General features: G+C 46.1%; 1 protein-coding gene across 7 annotated transcripts in view; it reads left to right on the forward strand.

Annotated features, from left to right (window-relative positions):
* The window catches only part of XPO5 (exportin 5), a 28977-nt gene extending 8432 nt beyond the window's left edge, over nucleotides 1-20545 (forward strand). For 5 of the 7 annotated variants that reach the window (XM_048298563.1, XM_048298565.1, XM_048298567.1 and 2 more), the window contains 21 exons: nucleotides 31-121; nucleotides 1504-1632; nucleotides 2364-2479; nucleotides 3268-3423; nucleotides 3842-3883; nucleotides 4496-4603; nucleotides 5071-5270; nucleotides 5910-6009; nucleotides 6917-7098; nucleotides 11919-12019; nucleotides 13107-13203; nucleotides 13735-13871; nucleotides 14464-14561; nucleotides 15009-15055; nucleotides 15251-15345; nucleotides 16200-16262; nucleotides 16749-16831; nucleotides 17559-17666; nucleotides 17847-17984; nucleotides 18149-18313; nucleotides 18867-20545. In XM_048298563.1, coding sequence (XP_048154520.1) covers nucleotides 31-121; nucleotides 1504-1632; nucleotides 2364-2479; nucleotides 3268-3423; nucleotides 3842-3883; nucleotides 4496-4603; nucleotides 5071-5270; nucleotides 5910-6009; nucleotides 6917-7098; nucleotides 11919-12019; nucleotides 13107-13203; nucleotides 13735-13871; nucleotides 14464-14561; nucleotides 15009-15055; nucleotides 15251-15345; nucleotides 16200-16262; nucleotides 16749-16831; nucleotides 17559-17666; nucleotides 17847-17984; nucleotides 18149-18313; nucleotides 18867-19007 — 2397 coding nt within the window. In that variant the 3' untranslated portion in view covers nucleotides 19008-20545. The remainder of the gene's footprint in view (nucleotides 1-30; nucleotides 122-1503; nucleotides 1633-2363; nucleotides 2480-3267; nucleotides 3424-3841; nucleotides 3884-4495; nucleotides 4604-5070; nucleotides 5271-5909; nucleotides 6010-6916; nucleotides 7099-11918; nucleotides 12020-13106; nucleotides 13204-13734; nucleotides 13872-14463; nucleotides 14562-15008; nucleotides 15056-15250; nucleotides 15346-16199; nucleotides 16263-16748; nucleotides 16832-17558; nucleotides 17667-17846; nucleotides 17985-18148; nucleotides 18314-18866) is intronic. The other 2 variants (XM_048298566.1, XM_048298570.1) reach the window with 1 other exon arrangement.
* Nucleotides 20546-21209: the final 664 nt, after the last annotated feature.

A 21209-nucleotide genomic window follows, 5' to 3' on the forward strand; every position in this document is an offset into this window, starting at 1 on the left:
CCTTCCTGACCTTTTCCACTTTGTTTCCAGGTGGGCTTTCCTTCCAAAGCAGACAGCCCCAGCTGTGAATACTCCCGCTTTGATTTTGACAGTGATGAGGACTTCAATGCCTTCTTCAACTGTAAGTTGCCATACCCTTTGTGCATTCTGTTTGTGCCTTTCTTCCTACTTCCAGTTGCTGGCCAAGCTTGGAGCCTACCACATTGGCTTGGCAGCTTCCATTTGTGTCTCAAGTTTTTCAGCCTGGATCTTGGAGTAAATTAAGTTAGGATTTTCCTGTGGCAGCTCATGTGTTTAATTTTACTATTTGCTGTTGTTTTGCTTGCCGGTCAGGTAGGTGGCCTAATAGCATTCTGGTGTCAAAGAAAATGTGTCTTTTGGTCGCCTAGAGGAGGAAATCAAACAACCTCAAGTCATGTTCAGGTTAGGAGAGGAAGGCACCTTACAAAAGACTTTAGATGCCATTCCAGAAAGAAAATCTGTGTTGGCCCTGGTAAGAAGCTTCTGGTTTAGTACCAATCGCTAGAGTTGAGAATTAAAATAGCAAAATTTAATCATGATATTAAACCAGCACTTGATATTAATGATTTTACTTTCATTTTGTATTTTTCTTCCCAAAACTGAAGTTGGTTCTCATTGGCTGGTGTAGTTTGGTACTTACTGGGTGGATGGGAGGATACATTGAATAAATTACATAAATTTTTACTTTTTACATTTCTGTCTGAAGATTTTAAGGGTTGCAGTTTTTGTTGCTTATTAGATAGTTTATTTTTTACTTACTGTAATAAATCTGTTTGGATAGAAACTATAAAGTAGCTAAATGCACGAGGCCTGAATCTGAAATAGTCTTACAGGGTTAAGTTATATTGAAGACATTACATATATAAGAAAATAAACTAATTTGAAGCACAAAATAAAATTGCTTGGCAAAACAACTTTATTAATGCAAGTTGCATTTGTAGTCAGCAGAACTGATTGTTTTGTGTGGTCGTGCACTGGAATATTTTGGAACAAATTAAATTCCTGTTCTGTACTTTGCTTTTAGTATCTTCGAAATTAAAAACAAGGCAGCTGGGTTTTTGAGTTCACATTTGTTTGTCATTAGTTGAATAATCTAGGAAAAGTGTGTTCAGCTGAAGGAAGTAGTAGTTATCTAATGCTGGTATTTTATCTCAGTATCCCAAGATGCTTTGTAAGCAGCAAACGTTTATAGTTTGAAGAACATTTTAAATGAAGACTAGAGGCCTAATTGTAGTAAATCTAGTTTAGCATAAATTTTCATAATTCATGCTGCATTTTAATTGCACTTTTTAAAATGTTAGTCCATTATGTTTTCGTCCACTTAAATCACTTCAAAAATTGCTCATTCTGTTGTACTTGCTGCACTGTTTGTGTATTTGTGCCCACTACACAGCTATTGCCAAAGCAAAAGTCCATAATGTTCATGGGTCTGAAAAATTTAGAGCATCAGCTGTTTTCATGGTGTCTGATTTTTCCCTGCAGCTTTCCGAGCCCAGCAAGGAGAGGTGATGAGGATGGCTTGTCGTCTGGACCCTCTAACTGGCTTCCAAATGGCTGGGGAATGGCTGAAGTACCAACTCACAGCTCCTGTTGATACTGGACCCATGAACTGTAGGTCACCTGAAAAAAAATGGGGATATGGGATTTGTCTTTTAATTAAAGCCAAAAAGAAACTTCTTGGCCTTTTTTTGGTTGATGTTGTTGGAATTTTTTAAGCAGTAGCCAAGACTCCATGCTAGATTTTCAGGCTTTAAGGTCTTTGCAAGTTAAAAGCAAAACTGAGTCAAACCCACCCCTTCCCTAATTTATCCCTTTAGAGTCTACATATGGAATAACTGATGTAAAGCCCCTGGCTCCTCCTTTCCTTCCCCCAAATCTCTCTGCAGAACAGATACAGCTGTCCCTCTGATACAATTTTACAATTATTTGGGTCTTTTTATTTCTGTAATATATTGATTATTTTTGTTAGGGAAGTTGTGCCTCTCTGGCAAATCCCTTGTCATTCACCTTGCTTTCCTACTGTGAAGGAAGGTTCGTTGGTGCTCTGCAAAGTCACACTGAGGGCAGTCTTGCCTGCAGTGCTGAGTCTGGGCATGTGGTCTCTCTTCTTTTCCCTTCTGTGATTTGTTAATATTGCTCTGCATAGTACCTCAAAGACTTATGTCTCAGGAGCCTTCACTTGAATGAAGCAAATCACCTTAATTGCTCCCAGTGCATCCCTGCGAGGCATCTGCAGGGAGAGCTGTGTGGCCAAAATACTTGTGAGTGCTAAGATGTTGCAGCACAGGAGCTTCTCAGGTTGCTGTTGAGGATGGTTGAGCATGGTGTTCTCTTCCTTTCAGCTAAGACAGGCGAAGGTCTCTGCTCCATCTTCTCTCCATCCTTTGTGCAGTGGGATGCCATGACCTTCTTCTCGGAGAGCGTCATCAGCCAGATGTTCCGAACCATGGATAAAGATGTACGTGTATCCCAAGCTCTTGCCTTCTCTCCTGGCTTCTTCTGGGTCGGCAGTTCTTCTGGGTTTTTGCAGTTATGTTATCCTTAAGCAGTTTGTAGTAACTGGTTACCTCCATGCAAAACCCAGTTTGTTTGGTGAGCCATTCTCATGAGGAGTAATGACCCTTCTTTAGATGAGGGCATGTCTTAATTCTGGGCACTATGGGATGAGAAGTCACTGGAGAGTGCTCAAGTGACATGCTTTAAGATAGTGCCTTGCTAGAGGAGAAGAGACTGCTTAAGGAAAAATTTCTTGAGTTTATTTAATTATCCTCTTATTAGATTTTTTTAAAATTTTTTTTCACTTCTAACTAAGTGAGAGGAACTTACGCCCAGAGAGCAGATCAGAAGCATTTTCTCTCTGCCTTTTGTTCAACAGCAGGCGAATCAGAAGGATCAGTTTGATGTCAACTGACTTGAATTTTTTATTACATTAAGCTGCTCATGCACTCATCAGTCTAATCACAGTAGAATAATTATATGGGTCGTTACAGTTGGTTAAGCATGGAATCTGTTGGACAAAGTCAAGAGGAGAATTGGGAGACAGAGAGGAAATTTGCCTATCCCAGAGGTGCCAGCAAAAGTACGGGGACTAGAGACTGATGTCTCAAGACTGCCCTGTCAACAGTGGCGAAGGCACTGTCCTTTTTCCCCCAGCCTTTTTCCTAGGTTTTGTAGGAAGTGTACTGTAGGTTGAAGTATTGAGTGTTGCCTCTCTTTTTCTTTCTTTTTTTTTCACTACCTTTGTAGGAAATCCCAGTGAATGATGGCATAGATCTGTTGCAGCTTGTCCTTAATTTTGAAACAAAAGATCCTCTCATCCTGTCCTGTGTGCTCACCAATGTCTCTGCTCTCTTTCCGTTTGTCACTTACCGACCAGAATACCTCCCACAAGTACTTTCCAAGGTAGGTATGTGCAGACCCTGCTAAAATCACATCAGCTTTTTGTGGTGCAGGGCTCTTGTACTAAACTGCAGGAGTCAATCCTCTTAGTGTTGCTGTCAAGAAAGGACTATCCTTCATGTTAAAGATGGGAGAAACTGAGACTGAGGCTTGTCACAAGAACAGTAATGTCAATTAACCCAAATTTTGCAGTTCATAGCCTTAAACTTAACGTTAAGTGCATGCTCTGTCCAGTAAACAACCATGTTTTCTTTCAAGGCCTTGCTGTATTGATGATACATCTTTCAACTTACTCAGGGGTTCTTCACTGACTTCAATGAAATTGCACTAAAATCTTTATTGCCTATTCCTTAAACAGATATGAGTGCTAAATATTAACAAATGATACGAGTTTTTTGATTTTTCCTCCCTTTTCTCACAGTTGTTTGCTTCAGTTACCTTTGAAGTTGTAGAGGAAAGTAAGGTATGTCTGAATTATTATCTACTAATGAGCTGTAACAGTTGGATCAAATAATGTTCTAGTGGAGAGAGCATCCTGAGTCTGAAGACTATTGTAGTAGGCTTCTCAAGTATAGTTCTGCTCCTAGGAAAGCTGGGGAGTCCAGATACTGCTGATCTCTGTGGCTGGCATAGCCCACTAAGCTTTGGCTCACAAGCTTAGAAGGCTGCAGACGTGCTGTAAGGCCAGTACACTTAGTTCCCCAGGCGGTGCTGGCCTTCCCGAGAGTGAAATCTCTTCATTAGCTCTGGGTATTCTTTCAGTACTTGGTATACATGGCTCTGAAAGATGGCTGTAAACCCCCTAGTTACCTAAGGAGTGTTTGGAGTCTTGAAATAGTGAGGAAGAGTCATAGCATCCTCACTCCTGAAGTACAGCTTGTTTGAATATGGATTTCTTGAGTTGACTACTGCTTCAGAGGAAATTTGGTTGCTGCATGATTGTTTGGAGGGAGCAGGGAGGCATGGAAATGTTTTTTTTTAATCTGTGCTCAACACTGCAGAAAACTATATATAATGAATTTGTCTCTTGAAGATGCCCTGCATTTGGCTGAACTTTTGTTTTGTTGCATTGAAGTTTGTTGTGTCTGTCCAGGCTCCTAGAACTCGAGCAGTGAAGAATGTGAGAAGGCATGCGTGCTCCTCAATCATTAAGATGTGCCGGGATTACCCTCAGCTTGTGCTGGTAGGTAAACGCAACTCTGTCATGATGAGTCTTGCCTCAATTTTAGTTGGATTTTGTGGGATCTTCAGCTTCCTTGGCTACAGTCTCTGCTTTTCTTACAAGAAACATTCCTGCTGCACAAATGGCAAAGTGGTTCATTCCCTGTACCTCTCTTCTTCCCCACTGAAAAATTTTCTGCCTCAGAAATTGAACTGTAAATTGATGAGTTAAACGTAAAAGGGATGAGGAGGAGGATACAAGCAGCACAAGTAAAATGGATGCTAATGATAGAGGGGTAGGGAAGAATGGAAGTTCTCTTAGACTGAACATTCAGAGAAACTTGAGTGTGAGGAGGAGATGGCTGTGTTGAGAAAAGGTAACAGAAATGTACCTTCTCCAGCTGAACAGTACACCCCTCCTCTGCCTCCCCCAGTGGCCCTCCTCCATACCAAATGCATGATGCTTTTCCACTTGGATGTGTTTTCTAGCCAAACTTTGAGATGTTGTACAACCATGTGAAACAGCTGCTTTCCAATGAGCTACTTCTGACGCAGATGGAGAAGTGTGCTCTTATGGAGGCCCTTGTCCTCATCAGCAACCAGTTTAAGGACTATGAGCGACAGAAAGCTTTCCTGGAGGAGCTCATGGCTCCTGTTGCTGGCTTATGGCTCTCCCCAGAGATGCAGAGGTATGGGTCATTTTTCTTTTTATGGGTCATTTCTTCTCCAGCTTTGAGCTGGAGGTGTTGAGGAGGTAATGCCGTGCCCAGTAAGGGAACACACAAGCCGTATGAGGGTGATGGGCTGCCTCTTGACCTCGTGTGCTCCAGGCAGTTGTTGTGATTATAGCTCTCCTACAGTTCAGAAACTGCTAGCAGTCTAAATGCTGTTGGCTGAAAATTGCTGGGTAAGAGTCATTTAAGGTAATAAAGGAACATTCCCCAGCATGCTCAAAGCATTTGCAGGAAATGAGAAATCAAAGATGTCTTTGCTCATTCCCAGGAGAAGGTAGGAAGCTGAGTTCTTGTTACTAAAGCTGGGATGTCTTGCAGCTCTGGGTTGCTGGGCATGCACAAGAGCGTTCCCAGCAGGGCTATCTTCATAAGAGATTTGAATCTTTTAGATCCCCACAGCCCAAGAGAACTGATGATATTTTGAGAGTGTACACATCTCTGGTGCTTTTAAATCATGTTCCCATGTACAGGATGGAGCACTGCCTAGCCTCTCTAGCCTGCTTGGTTTTTGGTAGATGTTTATTACCAGTGCAAAGCTCTGCTCAAATTCCCTGGTACAAACAATAATCCATTTCTGTCTTTTGCTGCTGCCAGAGTCCTCTCAGATCCTGAAGCCTTTATATCCTACGTGGGTGCAGACAACAAAATTGCCGATCCAGTCTTGGAAGATCCTAGTGGCCTGAACCGGTCTAGAGTGAGTATCATTACCAGGAGAGGTGTAATCGTTAGTGAAATGAGACCTGCCTCCTTCAATCCCCCACTTCTCCTGTGATTACACACAAGGTCTCCTGATCATGTACTTCTTCAGAGTATGCATCAACAGGTTTTTCAGATTGCAGAATAACAGGCTGGCCTTTGCTCTTTAAGCTACGGTAAAGAGCATGTAGGCCTTGTAAACCACATTATTTATCAGAGTGAAGCACACTGTTTCCTACTCTCTGTTCAACAGAGTTTGCTTTTGGATAAGCAATTGGTGTACATGATTTTTGGATATATGGCGCAGTGAATCATGCTTTTTAAACCAGGCTATATGGAAAAAACATCATGCTCAGACTGCAGCACAGAATATAATTAAAATTCATCTGAGAAGATTTGTGTTATTTGAGTTGTTAGTGTAAAGTCTTCACTCGGACTGCAAATGGAGTTGCTGTCTTTAGATCTGTAGAGTACACTGAAATGCAGTCCACAGAGTTATGCTTATGATTTGGGGCTAATGCAGTTTGACCGCTGTGTCATCTGGGATCTCTGCATCTGTCCCAGCACATGAAGGACATGAGGAACTGATGGTCTAGAGCCTTACTTTTAGCAGCCTGCCTGGCTGCTTGCATACTCTTGAGACCATATGTATTGATGCTTTGTCTGATAGTGAATTCCTAGGCCATCCTGCCATGGCTAGGGCTCTCTCAAGGTTATGGAATATAGCATGATCGTTTGTTGCATTTTGCTGGCAGCAATCTCAGCAGAGTTTTGTTCCTATCAACAGGTTAGGCTCACTGTAGTACATTCTCTTTGTGATGGGATGATGATGTGTTTCTCTGAAAACCTATTGATTCAGACTGTGATCCGGCTAAGAAACACTTTCTCCACATCTCTTGCTGCAGATAAGCTTTTGTGTGTACACCATTCTGGGAGTTGTGAAACGAGCTCGTTGGCCTGCTGCTACTGAAGAGGCAAAAGCTGGAGGGTTCTTTTTGGGATACCTGCCCAGTGGAACTCCAATGTACCGTAATCCCTGCACTGAGCAGGTCCTGAAGCTTTTTGACAATTTACTTGCTCTCATAAGGTGGGTCAAGTTGACTTGAAATCATTTATGTTGACTTACAAATCTCTGAAAGCCAAACTGTGATAAATACATGGAATGCTCAGAGCATGTTTGCCCAGTGAAGCCAGTGGGAACACAGGCTGGTGCAGGTGCCCAAGTACTGTTCCTGACTGTTCACAGTGGGGAATGGCACTGGGGAAACTGGAGCCTTCTGAATGTTCACTGGTCTGGCCTACAAGAGGCCATCAAAGCTAATGGGAGCTTGTGCTGGGGTTGCCTCCCCTACCTCCAGTGCTGTAGTTCTGCCCCTCAGTTAATGATTTCTTAACTAACATCTCTGCTCTGCCCTCAGCCCCTACAAGGCCACCTCTCCTGTCTCCACCAGGGCAGTCCCAGCTCTCATCGCATCTTGTTTGTGTTGTTCTCTCTTCAGTGTTAAATTAAGCTGGCTTTGCTGAACATGAGCAGCAGCCCCCTGAAGCAGTCTGCTATTGAAATCAGTGGATGCATACTCTTGGGCCGTTGCTACCATGCAGTGCCTCTCTGTGTGTCACTGGTGTTGTGTAGGTCTGGGGCAGCCAGGGGAGGGAGCAGGAGAAGGCAGAAAATGGAAATCCTGAATAACACAGTTCCCAGAATTATAAAGGAGAAGTCTCTCTTGGGGTAACTCCTGACACTGGGATTTTGCCAGACTTACAGAACAGTTTTGTGGGATAACTCTACACGTTACATATTTGAAAACCTGACACTCTGTCCTTGGCAGGGGCATGTTGAGAAAGAGAATTTTCAGATGCACTTAGATTTTTCAGCTCCCAGGTTTGTAAGGGAAGGGACCCTATTACCTGAGTGCTGTATAGTCAGGTATGTTTGGTAGTCACTGAGCTCAGGAATGTGCTGCTTCCAGAGAAAAGCAACATGCTGGACTGTTGTGACAAGCACATGCTGTCTTGGCCCACATGAGCGGTGTTTCTCATTGCTAAGCTCTGCATAGCACAGTGTGTGGTACTTTGGCCAGCGAGCAGGTTTCTGCAGAATTGTGCTTGAACTGCTTTTGCCTTTTATCCTGGAAGGCTGAAGATCCTGTTGATGAGCTTTTGGGAGAGGTTAGGTAGAGTAGAGTTGCCTTGATTAGGTAGTAGCCTCATTCCATTTCTCCAATGCCTGCCACATGTCATATTGTGTGAGACCAACTAAACCAGTGCCCAAGGCCTGAGCAGGCTGCAGCAGACACTTTTTCCTCATGCAATCACTATTCCTACCAGAACTTGTACATTTTTAGTAAAATCACGTGGGGTCTCTGTTACAAGCAGCTAGGGAAACTGTCATCCAACTTCTGTCACTACTTCACTTCTGTGCAGAAGCAGAAACTCTGTGCCTGGCTGTTTACCACCTCCAAGAAAACCCATGAGCTATGTTCCATATCCAGTATGTAGAAGAAGAGGCTTCGTGGCTGGTTTGAGCTTTTTTATTGAGATAGGGCATCTGTGTTGTTCACGCATCTCACCTGCAGACTGAAATATTTTCTGAGTACATGGTAGTAACATACATGGAGAAACCTGTACTTCACTCAGAGTTATCTGGGCTTTTCTTAAGGCTGAATGCTCCAACAAGAACTAATGAATGATGTATTAAGAACAGTAGATCTTCATGCTTCATATTTTTCCATTGCTGCTGCTGGATATATAGGCCTCTGACAACTGCAAGCTCATAGTTGTTCAGTGCAAGTGTTGATGGTGCTTATGTCTTCTTGGCAAAGCTGGATCTTGTGCTAGGAGGAAGGAACTCCTTCTTTGCTTGACTCAGGTGCCTTTTCCATGCTTGTCTCCCTCAGGCCCTCGTTAATATGGATCACACAGGAGAATATGGAATCTGTAGCAGCCTGTCAGCAGGCAGAAAGTATGGGGCTGTGAGGAAGGCTACCTGGCAGGAAAGCTGCCTGTGTTGAGGATGCCTTCAGGAACGTTGTTGCATTACTACTTGGAGATGGATGCCATTAGGCAGCTCTCTGTAGGGATAAGCAACATCCAGTGTTGCCATGTGCTTATGTGGGACAGAGATGTGGAAGTCCTGCAGGCTGTGCTGGTTTTTGTGTGAGCAGATCTGCAAGTAGCAGCAGTGTGGATCTTGCTGAGCAGCTGAACTGAGCACCAAGACAGGCACCAGTGTGCTAAAAAAGGGGGTTTTGCAGGCTGAGCAGGTGGGTCTGCTGCTCTCTGGGATAGTGTGTGGCATTCTGCTGCTGTGTTAGCAGACAAGCAGCGAAGCTGTTAAGCCATTGGGCCTTTGCCAGGGTGGTAAGTAGCTTGGAGGTAGGTCATGGCTGGGATCAAAGAACTGAGAAGAATGAGGTAGTCCAGTTAATGGAAAAATAAGGTAGTTTTGAGTAGCATCTTACTGTGCCTGCCTGTATTTGTGTTGGTAGCTGTATTTATGGAATTGTATTGAGGTTGCTTTATTAATCACTGCTTGCAGCTTTTAGAGTAATGATTCTCCTGTCCTCTGTAGTACCTCATTTCATTTAGGTGTTTTCTAGCTTCTGGCTTAAAATGTTCACTCCTGAATTTAAACCTAAATCATGATTTTCAGCCACCTTGGTGCATTTCTGCAGTCAGTAGCTGCATGACCTGATTGGTGCAGAGCCTTTATTGTGCTGGGATTTGCTCATGTTTTGTTACAAATTAAATGCTCAGGCTCAGCAAATGCTTTGCTTAGACAAAGGCTTTTTTGGAACTCCTGATGACGAGATGCTGACATTGCCAAAGCATTAATGCTGGTGAGAGAATTCTTGGGTAGACATGGATGCTGTAGGCATTTTCATTGTAGACAGCTCCTGCTTTGGAAAAAGATTCTTCAGTCATGGACTGTCCTAAAGGACTTATCTTCTGGTTTACAAGCCCTTCTGTCTAGGCATCAGATACTCTTTCTAGCGGAGCCATGACCATCACTGAAAATCCCCCAATTCCTGCCATATCCTTTGCTTGTCTTTTCTCAAGCATAAATGTCTCTTGAGATTAGTTTTACCATGCATCCCTTTGTGTAGGGTACCCAGGAGTGCTGATAGTCTCTGCTGGAATATGCCAAGGGGCTACATCATCATATATGAGAGCTGTTGGATGCCTTTTTAACTCCTGTGGGAAGTAGGCGGTTGGCCATTTTCTCTCCATTCCCACTGGGAACTTGCTAAAGTGTTAAGAGAACTTGGCCTGTAAATGAACATCTGCCTCCCAACTCTCAGACTTAAGAAAATGCTTCAAGGACTCCAAAACAACTAAGGACCATGACCACATCTTCAGCATATGACTGTCTGGCCCATCCTGCTGGAGTTAGTGCAGTGGGATTTCAGGGTTCACCTTTGCAATTCCACAGTCCTTGGGTTGCCCCACTGACTTTCTGCCCAGCAAAGCCAAAGCTGGCATGGAAAGGGCAGGAAACATACAAGAGATTATTTTAGTAGCTGGGTTTCAGGATAGCCTCAAGCAGAAATGTACAGCTTTTTGAGTCAGTGGGGCAATATTAAACAAATCTGAGTAGAAGCTGGGCTGTTACCTGGCCCTTCTTGGCAAAGTAGAATCAGCTTGTGCCCCTTTGAGGCCTGTTGCATGGTGTTAGATCCAGCCCAGAATGAGAGTATGAGTCATTAAGTAGACATTTGTGTAGCTCTTTCTTACGAAGTTCACATACTTGCCTTCCTCACGTGCAGTGAGCAGGGAAGTATTTAACACTTGCAGAGAGAAACAGGATAGTTGCAGTTTTGGAGCTTTCTGCAAATGCAGGCAGACATCACTGCATCAGGGTTGCCAGAATTATGAACATGGACCTTAAAAAAAAAACAAACAAAACCAATCATTAATACATGAGTGAAAGCTGAGACTCTGGAGAACATCCTTAGGTTTGTCCACGCTCCCTTCCCCCAGCCATTCCCATGTACCCCCTGCTTTGGGAAATGCTGCTCGAGGGGAAGATACTGAGTTGCCCTTGATCACCTCTAGCAGCAGGTACAATGGCATTGCAGTTTTGGAGGAGGCTGCAGGATTTGTGCTGTGTGCAGCTGGCGACACCCAGAGTGGAGGTCTGAGGTCTCAAAGGAGAGAGGTAGGTGAGAGAGACACCCCTGCCGAGTCCAGCTCTGAGTGTCAGTACCCCAGCTAAGAGAGGGGACCCATTTTGGCCTGGATGGAAAGAACAGCCACCCATGGCTGAATTGGTGTCCCTTGCAGAGAGCTGACAGTGGCCACCTCCTATGATGCAGAGTTGTTCCCAGCTGGATGTGTTGTCCAGGGGGCGCGTGTGCCTGCCATGAGTAACATCTGATCGGACGGATGTTCTCACTAGAGTCCCTCCAATGCCACCTGCCATTCTGGGGACTGTGACTCATCCCTGATGGGCAGTGCGTGTATTTTGGAGCTGAAACAGCCCCTCCCTCTGCAGGGGCCTTAGGTGCAGAAGATCTTTTGCAATGACAGAATCCATGTCTTGTCAGTTTTAAAAATACATCTCTGATCCCTTTGGCCAAGCTAGTAAGTTGTTCCCAGCATCATCTGGAGAATTGCTGGGAGTTTTTACTGCCATTGCTTGCAACGGGTGGGATGAACTGAAATAAGTGGAAGGGGCAGCCAGGAGATTCAGGACATGAGGTGGAGTCACTCCATGTCTCTGTTGGGTCAGCTTCCCCAGTATTTTTGCAGGTGTGGAAGGGGGATCCCATGCACACGTGCTTGGTCTCACCTTCCTCATCATCTGCCTCAGAAGAGTTGTCCACAAGCTGAAGGAGAGGATCCCACTATCAAGGGCAAAAAGGAATTGACTTACATGAGTATAAACCAAGTGCTCTTCTGTTTCAGGACTCACAACAACCTCTACATGCCAGAGATGGTGGCTAGGCTGGGGGATACATTTGCAAAAGCCTTGGACATGCTGGAGGTGGAGAAGAATGCCATTCTAGGTAAGAGGCTTCTCTTCGGGAGGAATGTGTGGGCAGATACTTAGAGGTATTTGAGTTCATGATCTGTCTGTAACAGTGGAAGTGAAACAGGGCTGGAGGACCAGCTTCTTCATAGTATTTGCAGCTCAGCTGTGAGTTGAACATGCTGAAACTAAGGTGTTAAGTAAGTTATTGGTCTCAGACACATTGGTTTCTTCTGCATGAAGTGAAGGGTACCCTACCAAACCGCTTATCCCATCTGGGTGGTGGTCTCTGCAACATGGCACTTCAGGCTGCAGAGTGCTGTAATTGTCTGCCATTGAGCAGAATTAGTGCACAGCAGGAGCCCTGACTGCTGGTGCAGAGACCTGTCCTGAAGGGCAAGAGCCAAGTTGTGCAGTGTGGCCCTGGCATTTGTTTCTAGACAGCGTATTAGAAAGAGGCCTTTGGAACCTTCTTAAAACAGGTTTGAGATTGTGAACACAGAAGCCTTTCCAGCCAAGCACGAGTGGGTGGCCTTGTAGATAAAGTGTGGATCATGACTTTGGAAATTGAGGTTTAATTTCAGGTTCTGACAAACAGTGAAATATTTTGGGGAAGTTGCTTTGTCTTTCTTTCTCTATTTCCTCTGTAAAATGAGGACATGCTTCCTTTACCTGTTCTCTGTGACTTTAAACTCTCTGTCTGTGAACCCCTGCACATAAAGCAGCAGGGCCTTGATCTCTGCTCTAAACTTTTTAATATCATAGTTCAACAGTAGCTTGTGTCCTGGCAGAGAATACAAACCTGAAGGGATGAGCTATTAGAGGAGCTGCAACAAATGTGAGCTTTGCTGCTGACTGGGTTCTGATAGCTCAAGTAAGTTCTACTTTGGAGAAATGAGGCGGCTACAACCTCAGTAGAAACACTTCTGCTCAGGGTGCAACCAACCTGAACTTGGCTGACCTCTAAGGGAGGTTTCTGCCCCAGGGTTGCTGCACCTCTTCTCATTTGGCTCTTGCCAAGAGCTTCCCTTGCTGCCATCAAGCTGGCTGGCGCCTGCCCAGCATGCTCTGAAGGTGCACCGTGCTCTTGAATTAATGTAACTGAAGCTTATTCCTTCCCACAGGTCTCCCTCAGCCTTTGTTGGAGCTTTATGACTCCCCTGTTTACAAAACAGTCTTAGAAAGGATGCAGGGCTTCTTTTGTACCCTCTACGACAACTGGTAAGAGCACCAGATCTCTCACCACAATCCAGCATTGCACAGCTGGAGCAGCAGGTTACAGTGGGGTCCTGACTTCCTTTAGACTTCTGATGTGAGCTGTATTCTGTAATATCCAAGTACAAGCTGCAGTGGTGGCTTATATTCAGTGGTTGTAACCTGTCACACAGACACGGAACAGTCTGGAAAAAGTACCTCAAAATGGGGATCTGCTTTTAGTTCTTCCACAATTAGGTAGACAGATTGGAGCACTTATCTGATAGCCTGATCTAGTTTGTCTCTTGCCACTTCTCATTATGTGTCAGGGTATACCAGCACTTGAAAGTAACTTGTAGTGCTTAAATGCTTAATTCATTGTCCTTCTGCAGGTATCCCAGAAAAAAAAGAGATGCTGTGCTAAAAGTCCTCTATAGTATTTGTTTAGGAATGTGACAGCTATGTAATCTCAAGATGGTAGAACTTGTAGCCTTTGCAGAGCAGTGACATGGTACTTGTTATCTAGCAGACTTGTAACTGACTTGTTTTTTGTTGAAGTTTTCACATCCTGGGAAATGCAGGCCCCTCCATGCAACAGGATTTCTACACTGTTGAGGGTCTCGCCACCCAGCTCCTCAGCTCTGCTTTCAACAACCTCAACAACATTCCTGATTACAGACTGCGTCCCATGCTCCGTATCCTTCCATCACTGTCTCAGGGAGGCTCAGAACACATACATTGAAATCCTGCATTGTTTTCAGTATGGCCAAGACAAAGAAGGGTGATTGAGGAGGTAAACAAACAGGAATACACCTGGTGTGGACGAGGTGTGAGCCTAAGAGGGCACAAACAGAAACAGCAGTGCATGGGGTCAGAAGAAATGCAAGGGATTTGTGTGGTTCTGGAGGCACTGTGAGAGGTTAGTAGTGCCTTCCGAGGGGCAAGGGGGCTTGGATAGTGAGGAGCTTGACATTAGGATGTGCTTCTCTGGGAGATCATGTGGGTTTCCCAACCTACTTTCCAGGGCTGGACATTCAGTCTCACAGCTAGGAAATGGGTGCTAAGCACCCTTAGCTTTCTCATCTGAACTGCCAGGAGAAAGAGCTGAATAACTCATGTTCTTGCTGTATAGGGATGCCACTTGTTAATTCAGGGCTGTGGGAAGGTGGGTTTCCAGGTGCCTGTCCCTTGGCCTCCCAGTGGAATGGGCTGGCTTGGGCACTCTCCTGCAGCCTCCCTTGCAGCTGGCCTTATGTGTTGGATCTCTTCCTTAACTGGTCTGTGCAGGTGTGTTTGTGAAGCCCTTGGTACTTTCCTGCCCCTCAGAATACTACGAAACCCTTGTCTGCCCCATGCTGGGACCACTCTTCACCTATCTGCACATGGTAAGAAAACAGCTTCTTTGATGCCAGTTCCTTGACAGCCCAGGCTCCCTGCAGCAGCTGGCAGCAGCATTTGGGAATGTCTGTCTCTACAGAGCCAGCAGAGAAAAGGGCCTTGATGCTTAATGATTTTGATGATGTTCAGGGAGGGCTTTTGAGGTGCATTGAACCCTGGTTGTTGCACAGCACCCCTTGCTGTGAATTCAAACCTGCAGACACAAACTCCTCCAACTGCAGCCCTGAGAATTTTGGAGTTTGGTTTTTTTTTTCCTTGTGTCCTCTCATTTTCATAACAGCTCATTCCAGCACAGTTGGTAGCAGTTCTCCTGCCATTCAAAATGGGTCTTGGTGTGAGAGCTCTGTTTAACGCTCTTTTGCTTCTGCCAGCAGCTATTGCTTGGGTCTCCTTGCATTGTGTCCAGATTGAGTCTTTCCTTTTGTCTTGAACAGAGGTTGTCTCAGAAATGGCAGGTGATCAACCAGCGAAGCATGCTCTGGTAAGCTTCCATCCCTTGGTATGAAGGGGGAAGTGGGGAGTGGGATGGAGGTTGGGTCTTTTACATGGCCCTTTGCCCAGGAACAGCCCTGCTAGCAAGGGCTGGAAAACACACTGGTGACTCATTCCCTGTGTTTGGGCAGAGGGGGTATTTGAAGGCATTGGCTCCCTTCAAACTAAAACCTGTTCTCCTCAGTGAGGATGATGCTGCAGATGACAACCCCGAGTCTCAGGAGATGCTTGAGGAACAGCTGGTCAGGCTGCTGACTCGAGAAGTCATGGATCTCGCCAGTAAGTGAAATCAGGCTAGATCTCCTGAGATATTTGGGAAGTTTTCCCTGGAGAGGACAACAGGAATTCCCAGTGTGCAGTAGAACTTAATTGTAACGGTCAGTAGTATTTAACATAACCCTGAGAAGGCAGGTGTGAGACAGCTCTGCCAAAATCTTAGCTAAAACCTAGTAAGAGATCATTTTAAACCTTCAGAAGAGAGTTTCTTCCTTTTGTTAGCTTTTAGGGCTCCATGGTTTTGGTACTGTTCCTGTAGGAATCCAGTCCTACAGGGAATTGGGTTCTCCCATTCTGTGCTTTGGAACCCAGTATGGGACATGGATTTGTGGACAAGCCAAGCACAATCAGTTTTGTTGCTGGTAATTGCTGTCTCTAACCAGACATAAGGGAAGAGTCCCTCTCCCAAAGCAGTCTCCCTTGTGTTCCCCTTCTCCGACATCATTTTTTTGTCAGCATGGCTTTGTGCAGGGAGGCTGGGGAAATTGATTCCACATAGAGATTACAGATCTCAATTTTCTATCTCCTTTCTCGATTGGCCTTTTTGCTTTAAATCAGTGTTCTTCTTGGCTTATGGGCTTCAGATGATTTTGCACATTCCTGGTTCTCAGTAGTTTGAAGCAGCCACTGTGCAGCAGGTTCCACTGTGGGAAAGTGCCGTGGGTGGGGTGTTAGAGCCTTCCAGGTAGTGCGGTACTGGGCTTTTATTCTGGGCTTTCTGATTCTTCAGATTCTCTGTAAGAGCTGGGGGAGCTTGAAGCAGCTATGAGCCCATCAGAGTCTGTAGGATAATCTCTGCATGTTTTGCAGTAGCATCTTCCCTTTTCTGCTCCTCTGACCTGCAACTGTTTTTGCAGCTGTTTGCTGTGTTTCTAAGAAAGGTGTTGAACAGAACACTACTGCTGCTGTAGATGGAGATGGTGAGTAAATGCCTACCTTTGCCTTTCCTGCCCTTGGTGTACACAAGCACTTTTCCTGGTTCTTGAGGGGGAGGCTGGGCTGATGTTGGAAGTTCTGTGTGAGGGGTATAGGTTTGGTAAGAAGCCTTCAGCTCTGTCCTGCTCAGTGTGTCTGGGGGCCACAGAAAAACCCAGTCTAGCCTGAAAACTAATGTGCTGTAGGGTTCACAGGTGGCATCTTGGAGCAACTGGTTCTTAAGGTTCTTAAGCTGAGGAGAAGAGGGGGATGTGCACAGTTTCCCAAGAACTGAAGGTAGCCAGTTGCATGCCCTTCCTGCCCTACAAAGGGTGGGTGCTTTTTGCTTGAAAAGAGATGTTCAGGGTAAGCTATGCCAGGACACTGATTCTGTGTGCTGTCTCCTGGCTCCCAGCTTAGTTCTTGCAGCCTCCCCATGTCCCCCTCAGTCCTTGGGAGGCCTCATTGACAGTGCTGCCTTTGCTCTGCAGATGATGAGGCGATGGCCACGGAGGTGACTCCCCCTGCCAACGCAGAGCTCACCGAGCTCGGCAAGTGTCTGATGAAGCAAGAGGTGAGTGTGTGCTCTGACTGCCACCATCCTTTCTCTGTACTCTTTGTCACACTTGTCTGCTCAGCAGCCAGACACTGCTGCAGAGACCTAGGCTGCTGGAGCGTTTCCCATGTGAGAATCACCTCTTGGCAATGTGCATGGCTTGGAAGGGCCTTGCAGAAGCCACAAAGCAAATGGGGGTTGGGATCCAATATAAAATGCAGCTACAGAGCTTCAGCTGTTCTGGGGAAGAGGCCCTGGGTATTCAGCCCCCAGGGTGCTCCCTGGCTCTGCCTTCATCCTGGGCTCCAGTCTTCATGAGGAAGAACTTCATCCAGCTTTTTCTTCTATGTAAAATCTGCCTGACCTGGTACAGGAGCCACAGTGCTAATACCACCCACTGTGCAGAGTACCTTTATCCTGATGTTTCTGTACTGTCTGCTGTGGATGCCTCAGAAGCTCTTGTAGAAGCTTTTGCAGTGACTTGAGAGTAGCAGCTGAGGGAAGTCCGTGAGTGCTCCAGGGCCTTTCCCAGGGAGATGAAGGGAGCAGGTTAACTTAACACTGGTCTCTCATGGTTATGATGCTGCACACTGGGTGAACACCTTCCACTGGAGCAACAGTGACATGCAGGATTCTCAGAAGCTCCTGCAGATTCTCTGGATTGCATCTTGGCTCCCATCAGGTTTGAATGCTGGAAGTAGGAAATAGCTCCTCTGACTGGTTTTTCTCTCTGACTCCTTTTCAGGATGTTTGCACTGCAGTGCTGATCACTGCCTACACATCCCTCTCCTGGAAGGACACCTTGTCCTGCCAAAGAACCACAACACAGCTTTGCTGGCCACTGCTCAAACAGGTACCTCTGGGAGGAAGAAGGGATTAGTTCTGGCAGGGTTGGAAGAGGAAGCTCTGAATGTTGTGAGAAGCGTGGCTGCTTCACCTCTGGGCACCTTTTCCCTCAGGAAGAGCAGGCTGTTGCAGAAAGGTGGTTATGTACCAGTATCTTGCTTCAGTGCTGACAGTGCCTCTTCCCCAGGTGCTTCCAGGAAACCTCCTTCCCGATGCTGTGTCCTGGTTTTTCACAAGTGTGCTGAAGGGCTTGCAGGTACATGGGCAGCACGATGGCTGCATGGCAGCTCTCGTCCACCTGGCTTTCCAGATCTACGAGGCCTTGGTGAGAAATTCTGTTCTTCGTCCAAATGTGAGGTTGAGGAATGTGAGGGGAATGGTGAAAACTAATCCCATGCTCAATGAGTAGGGGCAGAGGAGCTAATGGCCCCCAAGGAGGGCAAGGCAGTTCCTCTAGCAGAGCTGTGTTAATCGTACTTCTCCGTGCAGCGCCCTCGCTATGCTGAGCTGAAGGCAGTGATGGAGCAGATCCCAGATATCCAGCTGGACTCTTTGGAGCAGTTTGATTCAAAGCTTCTCAACCCAACACTGCAGAAAGTGGCAGACAAGCGCCGGAAGGATCACTTCAAGCGCCTCATCTCAGGTTGCATTGGGGTAAGTGATATCCTGGAGGAAAATTTCACACCCGTATGCTGCAGAAGTGATGGGGTGGCCAGCCTGCCTGTCCCTTACCAACCACTCCCCTTCCCAGCTGGGAGGCTGTTGCAGTGTATTCTTGGTGTTTGTTCTTCACCTTGTTCTTCCTCCTCTTCACCCTGGAGGTCCAGCAAGGCTGGCAGGACAGGCTGAGCAGCCCCTCCAGCAATGGCCTCTCACTGAGAGGCATGGAGTACCTTGCACAAGGCTGCCCAGGGAAACCGGGTGTTAAAATGTTTGATTGAAGCTGCTGGGTGGGCACTGGACCTCTGTGAGGATGGTGGTGGTGGAGCCTTGAATTAGAAGCTGGGGAGCTGGTATTCTGGTGGTTACCTCAGTGCTCTGGCACTTGGGAAAGGCCAGGCCTGAAATTCCTCAAAATGCAAGCACAGGGTCCAGGCCTAGGGATTGCTCAGAACCTGGGGTCTGCCTCTGATGAGCAAGCAAGCTGCCCCTGAGCTGAGTGGGGGTATGAAGACAGTAATGACTGATGCCTGTCTGTCCTCTGCAGAAGCCCATCGGGGAGCAGTTCCGCAAGGAGGTTCATATCCGGAACCTTCCATCTCTCTTCAAAAAAGTGAAGCCATCATTGGAGACAGATGCGCTAGAAAATGAGGATGGAGAGGGCTTCAATGTACTCTTTGAACCCTGAGCCTGGGATGCTGCAACCATCTCCTCCCCTACCTTATATTTTGTCTCTCCTCATAGTAAGCACATTAGATTCTCCTTGTCACCACCTTCACAAGCGTTCGTCTGAATAAAGCCCCTTACGGGTCCTGTCCCTGTTCCATACACTGGGATGGGGCCTGCGGTGGCATTTGAACCAGTCAATACTAAGCTTTTCCCCTGACTCCTTCTCCTCCATTGGATAAGCATCTTTAGACCTCTGCTTCTCTGCAAGGTGGGAGCCGAGTCCATAGATCTCTTTAGGGTAAAGCCTGATCATCTTGTAGCCTTGGGTCACTCTTGCTCCACCTCTTCGTCCCTTGGGGTTTAGGATTAATGTAAAAGGCAGAGTAGTGTGCCATGTGAAAAGAGGCTACCCTAATCTTCCTCTGGGTGCTAGTAGCCAGGCTTTGTAGGGAACACATTGGACACTCCTGTCATGCTTATCAGCACTCGTCCCTAGTGGACTGGTATTCTGCTGAATCCGTTTCCCTCCAGGATGCTGAGCCTTGGGCTGAGGGCTGCGTGCCAGGAAGCCTAGCAGTGCTCTAGGATCTCCTGTGAGATCAGCCTTTCTAAGGTGCAACTGCTCTCTAGAAAGAGGCAGACACTGTCATATATATACATATATATGTATAGATATGATCACACAGCTTGTTCTACCCAGAGCCAAATGGAAGGCTTTTACTTTGTGCCGGCCTTTCTTGGACATCTCTCAGGGGGAGCAGGACAGATTTTTTTTTTAATTTTTTTTTTCATTTTACCATGCCCTGTAGACTAGAATGTGGCCAGCGCAGGGTAAGTAAAATCTGGACCAATACCTGAAGCACCTGAAATCCAAAAGGGATCTCCTTGCCCTGTGGCAGTGGAGGTGACAGTAGCCCCTGTTTTTACCCAGTCTGGTACTCCTCAGAGAATTGCCTGGTGGGGCAGGAGGGGTGGGCTTTATACTGCAGTTTACAAGGGGGAGCCAGGTCAGAAACTGGGTTTTAGGTTAAGCCACTCTAGTCTGCAAAGCTGGTTCTTCTTACATGACAAATAGTTCACACAATCTATCCTAGTGTTAGCACAGGAGCTGGGAGGGTCTGTCCAGAGCTAGCTGGCAGTTTTGCCATCCAGAAGACAGAACAAGTAATAAACTGTGGTAGATGGAGAAGTGGTGTCTCCACACAGACAGACTGGACAAAAAGGCTGGGGCTGGGAGGCGTGGGAGTGCAGATAGGAAGAGCAGGCCTTGGGCATCCACTCACCCTCCTGCCCCTGCTGTTCCACCAGCACCCTTCTCTTTCTTCCTGGCCTCAAACTTTTTTAACCTCTGAGCTAACATGGCTCCTGGCTCTAGCAAAGGCTGGGTGTATTTATTGTGTTGTGATATTTTTAACATTCTGTGACTTCATGCTAGACACAAGGGGTTTTTGTAAAATGGATTTTAAACCTTTTTTGTAGGAATGTTTAAATCCGAAGCTGTCTCTGAACTGGTTGTGTTACACCTGAATGTCAGTAAAGCTATTCCAGTTTCATACACATGGTGTCCTGTTTCATTTTTATTTTATCTGTTTCAGTAAGATCTGAGGTCTTTGGTCTGGCCAGATTGCCTGCCTGGAGATTGCTCAGCATTCCTTATTCCAGCTACCAAAAAGGGAGCACCTCTGCTGGTGGTCAATACACTGTCAGGGAGGGGATGAACCATTCCAGACTCCATAGTTTAATTAGGTGAGGGGGAAATTGCATTTTTAAAGTATTTATATGTCACTTACTGCTATTTTATATTAATTCTAGGTCCCAGCTTACAGCTTGAGTGGTATGTGTTGCCAACGCAAAACCTGTAGGTTACTCCAGGGTATGTCCCATAAACATGTGAAGCAACAGCAGAGAGAAGTGTATATATATATATGATGATAATGTGTGATATACACGTGCAGCATATACCTGCAGCATGGCATGGGACAGGCTGGGGTTAGAGCCAGGATGCCAAGTGTACCTCCTCCCTTCAGCATGTTCACCTTACAAAGGATGTTTACACTGTAAGTAATTGTACCCCAGGCAAGCAGTACTTTGTCTCTACTTACTAAAGTCTAGCACTATAGTGTGCATTGCCTTAAGCAACTGGGACACACCAATACTCCCAGACATTTTCAGCTTTTAACACTCAACCACATTGCTCAATGCCCCATCCAACCTGGCCTTG

The sequence above is a fragment of the Corvus hawaiiensis genome, chromosome 3, assembly GCF_020740725.1.
Source record: "Corvus hawaiiensis isolate bCorHaw1 chromosome 3, bCorHaw1.pri.cur, whole genome shotgun sequence".
Classification (NCBI taxonomy): domain Eukaryota; kingdom Metazoa; phylum Chordata; class Aves; order Passeriformes; family Corvidae; genus Corvus; species Corvus hawaiiensis.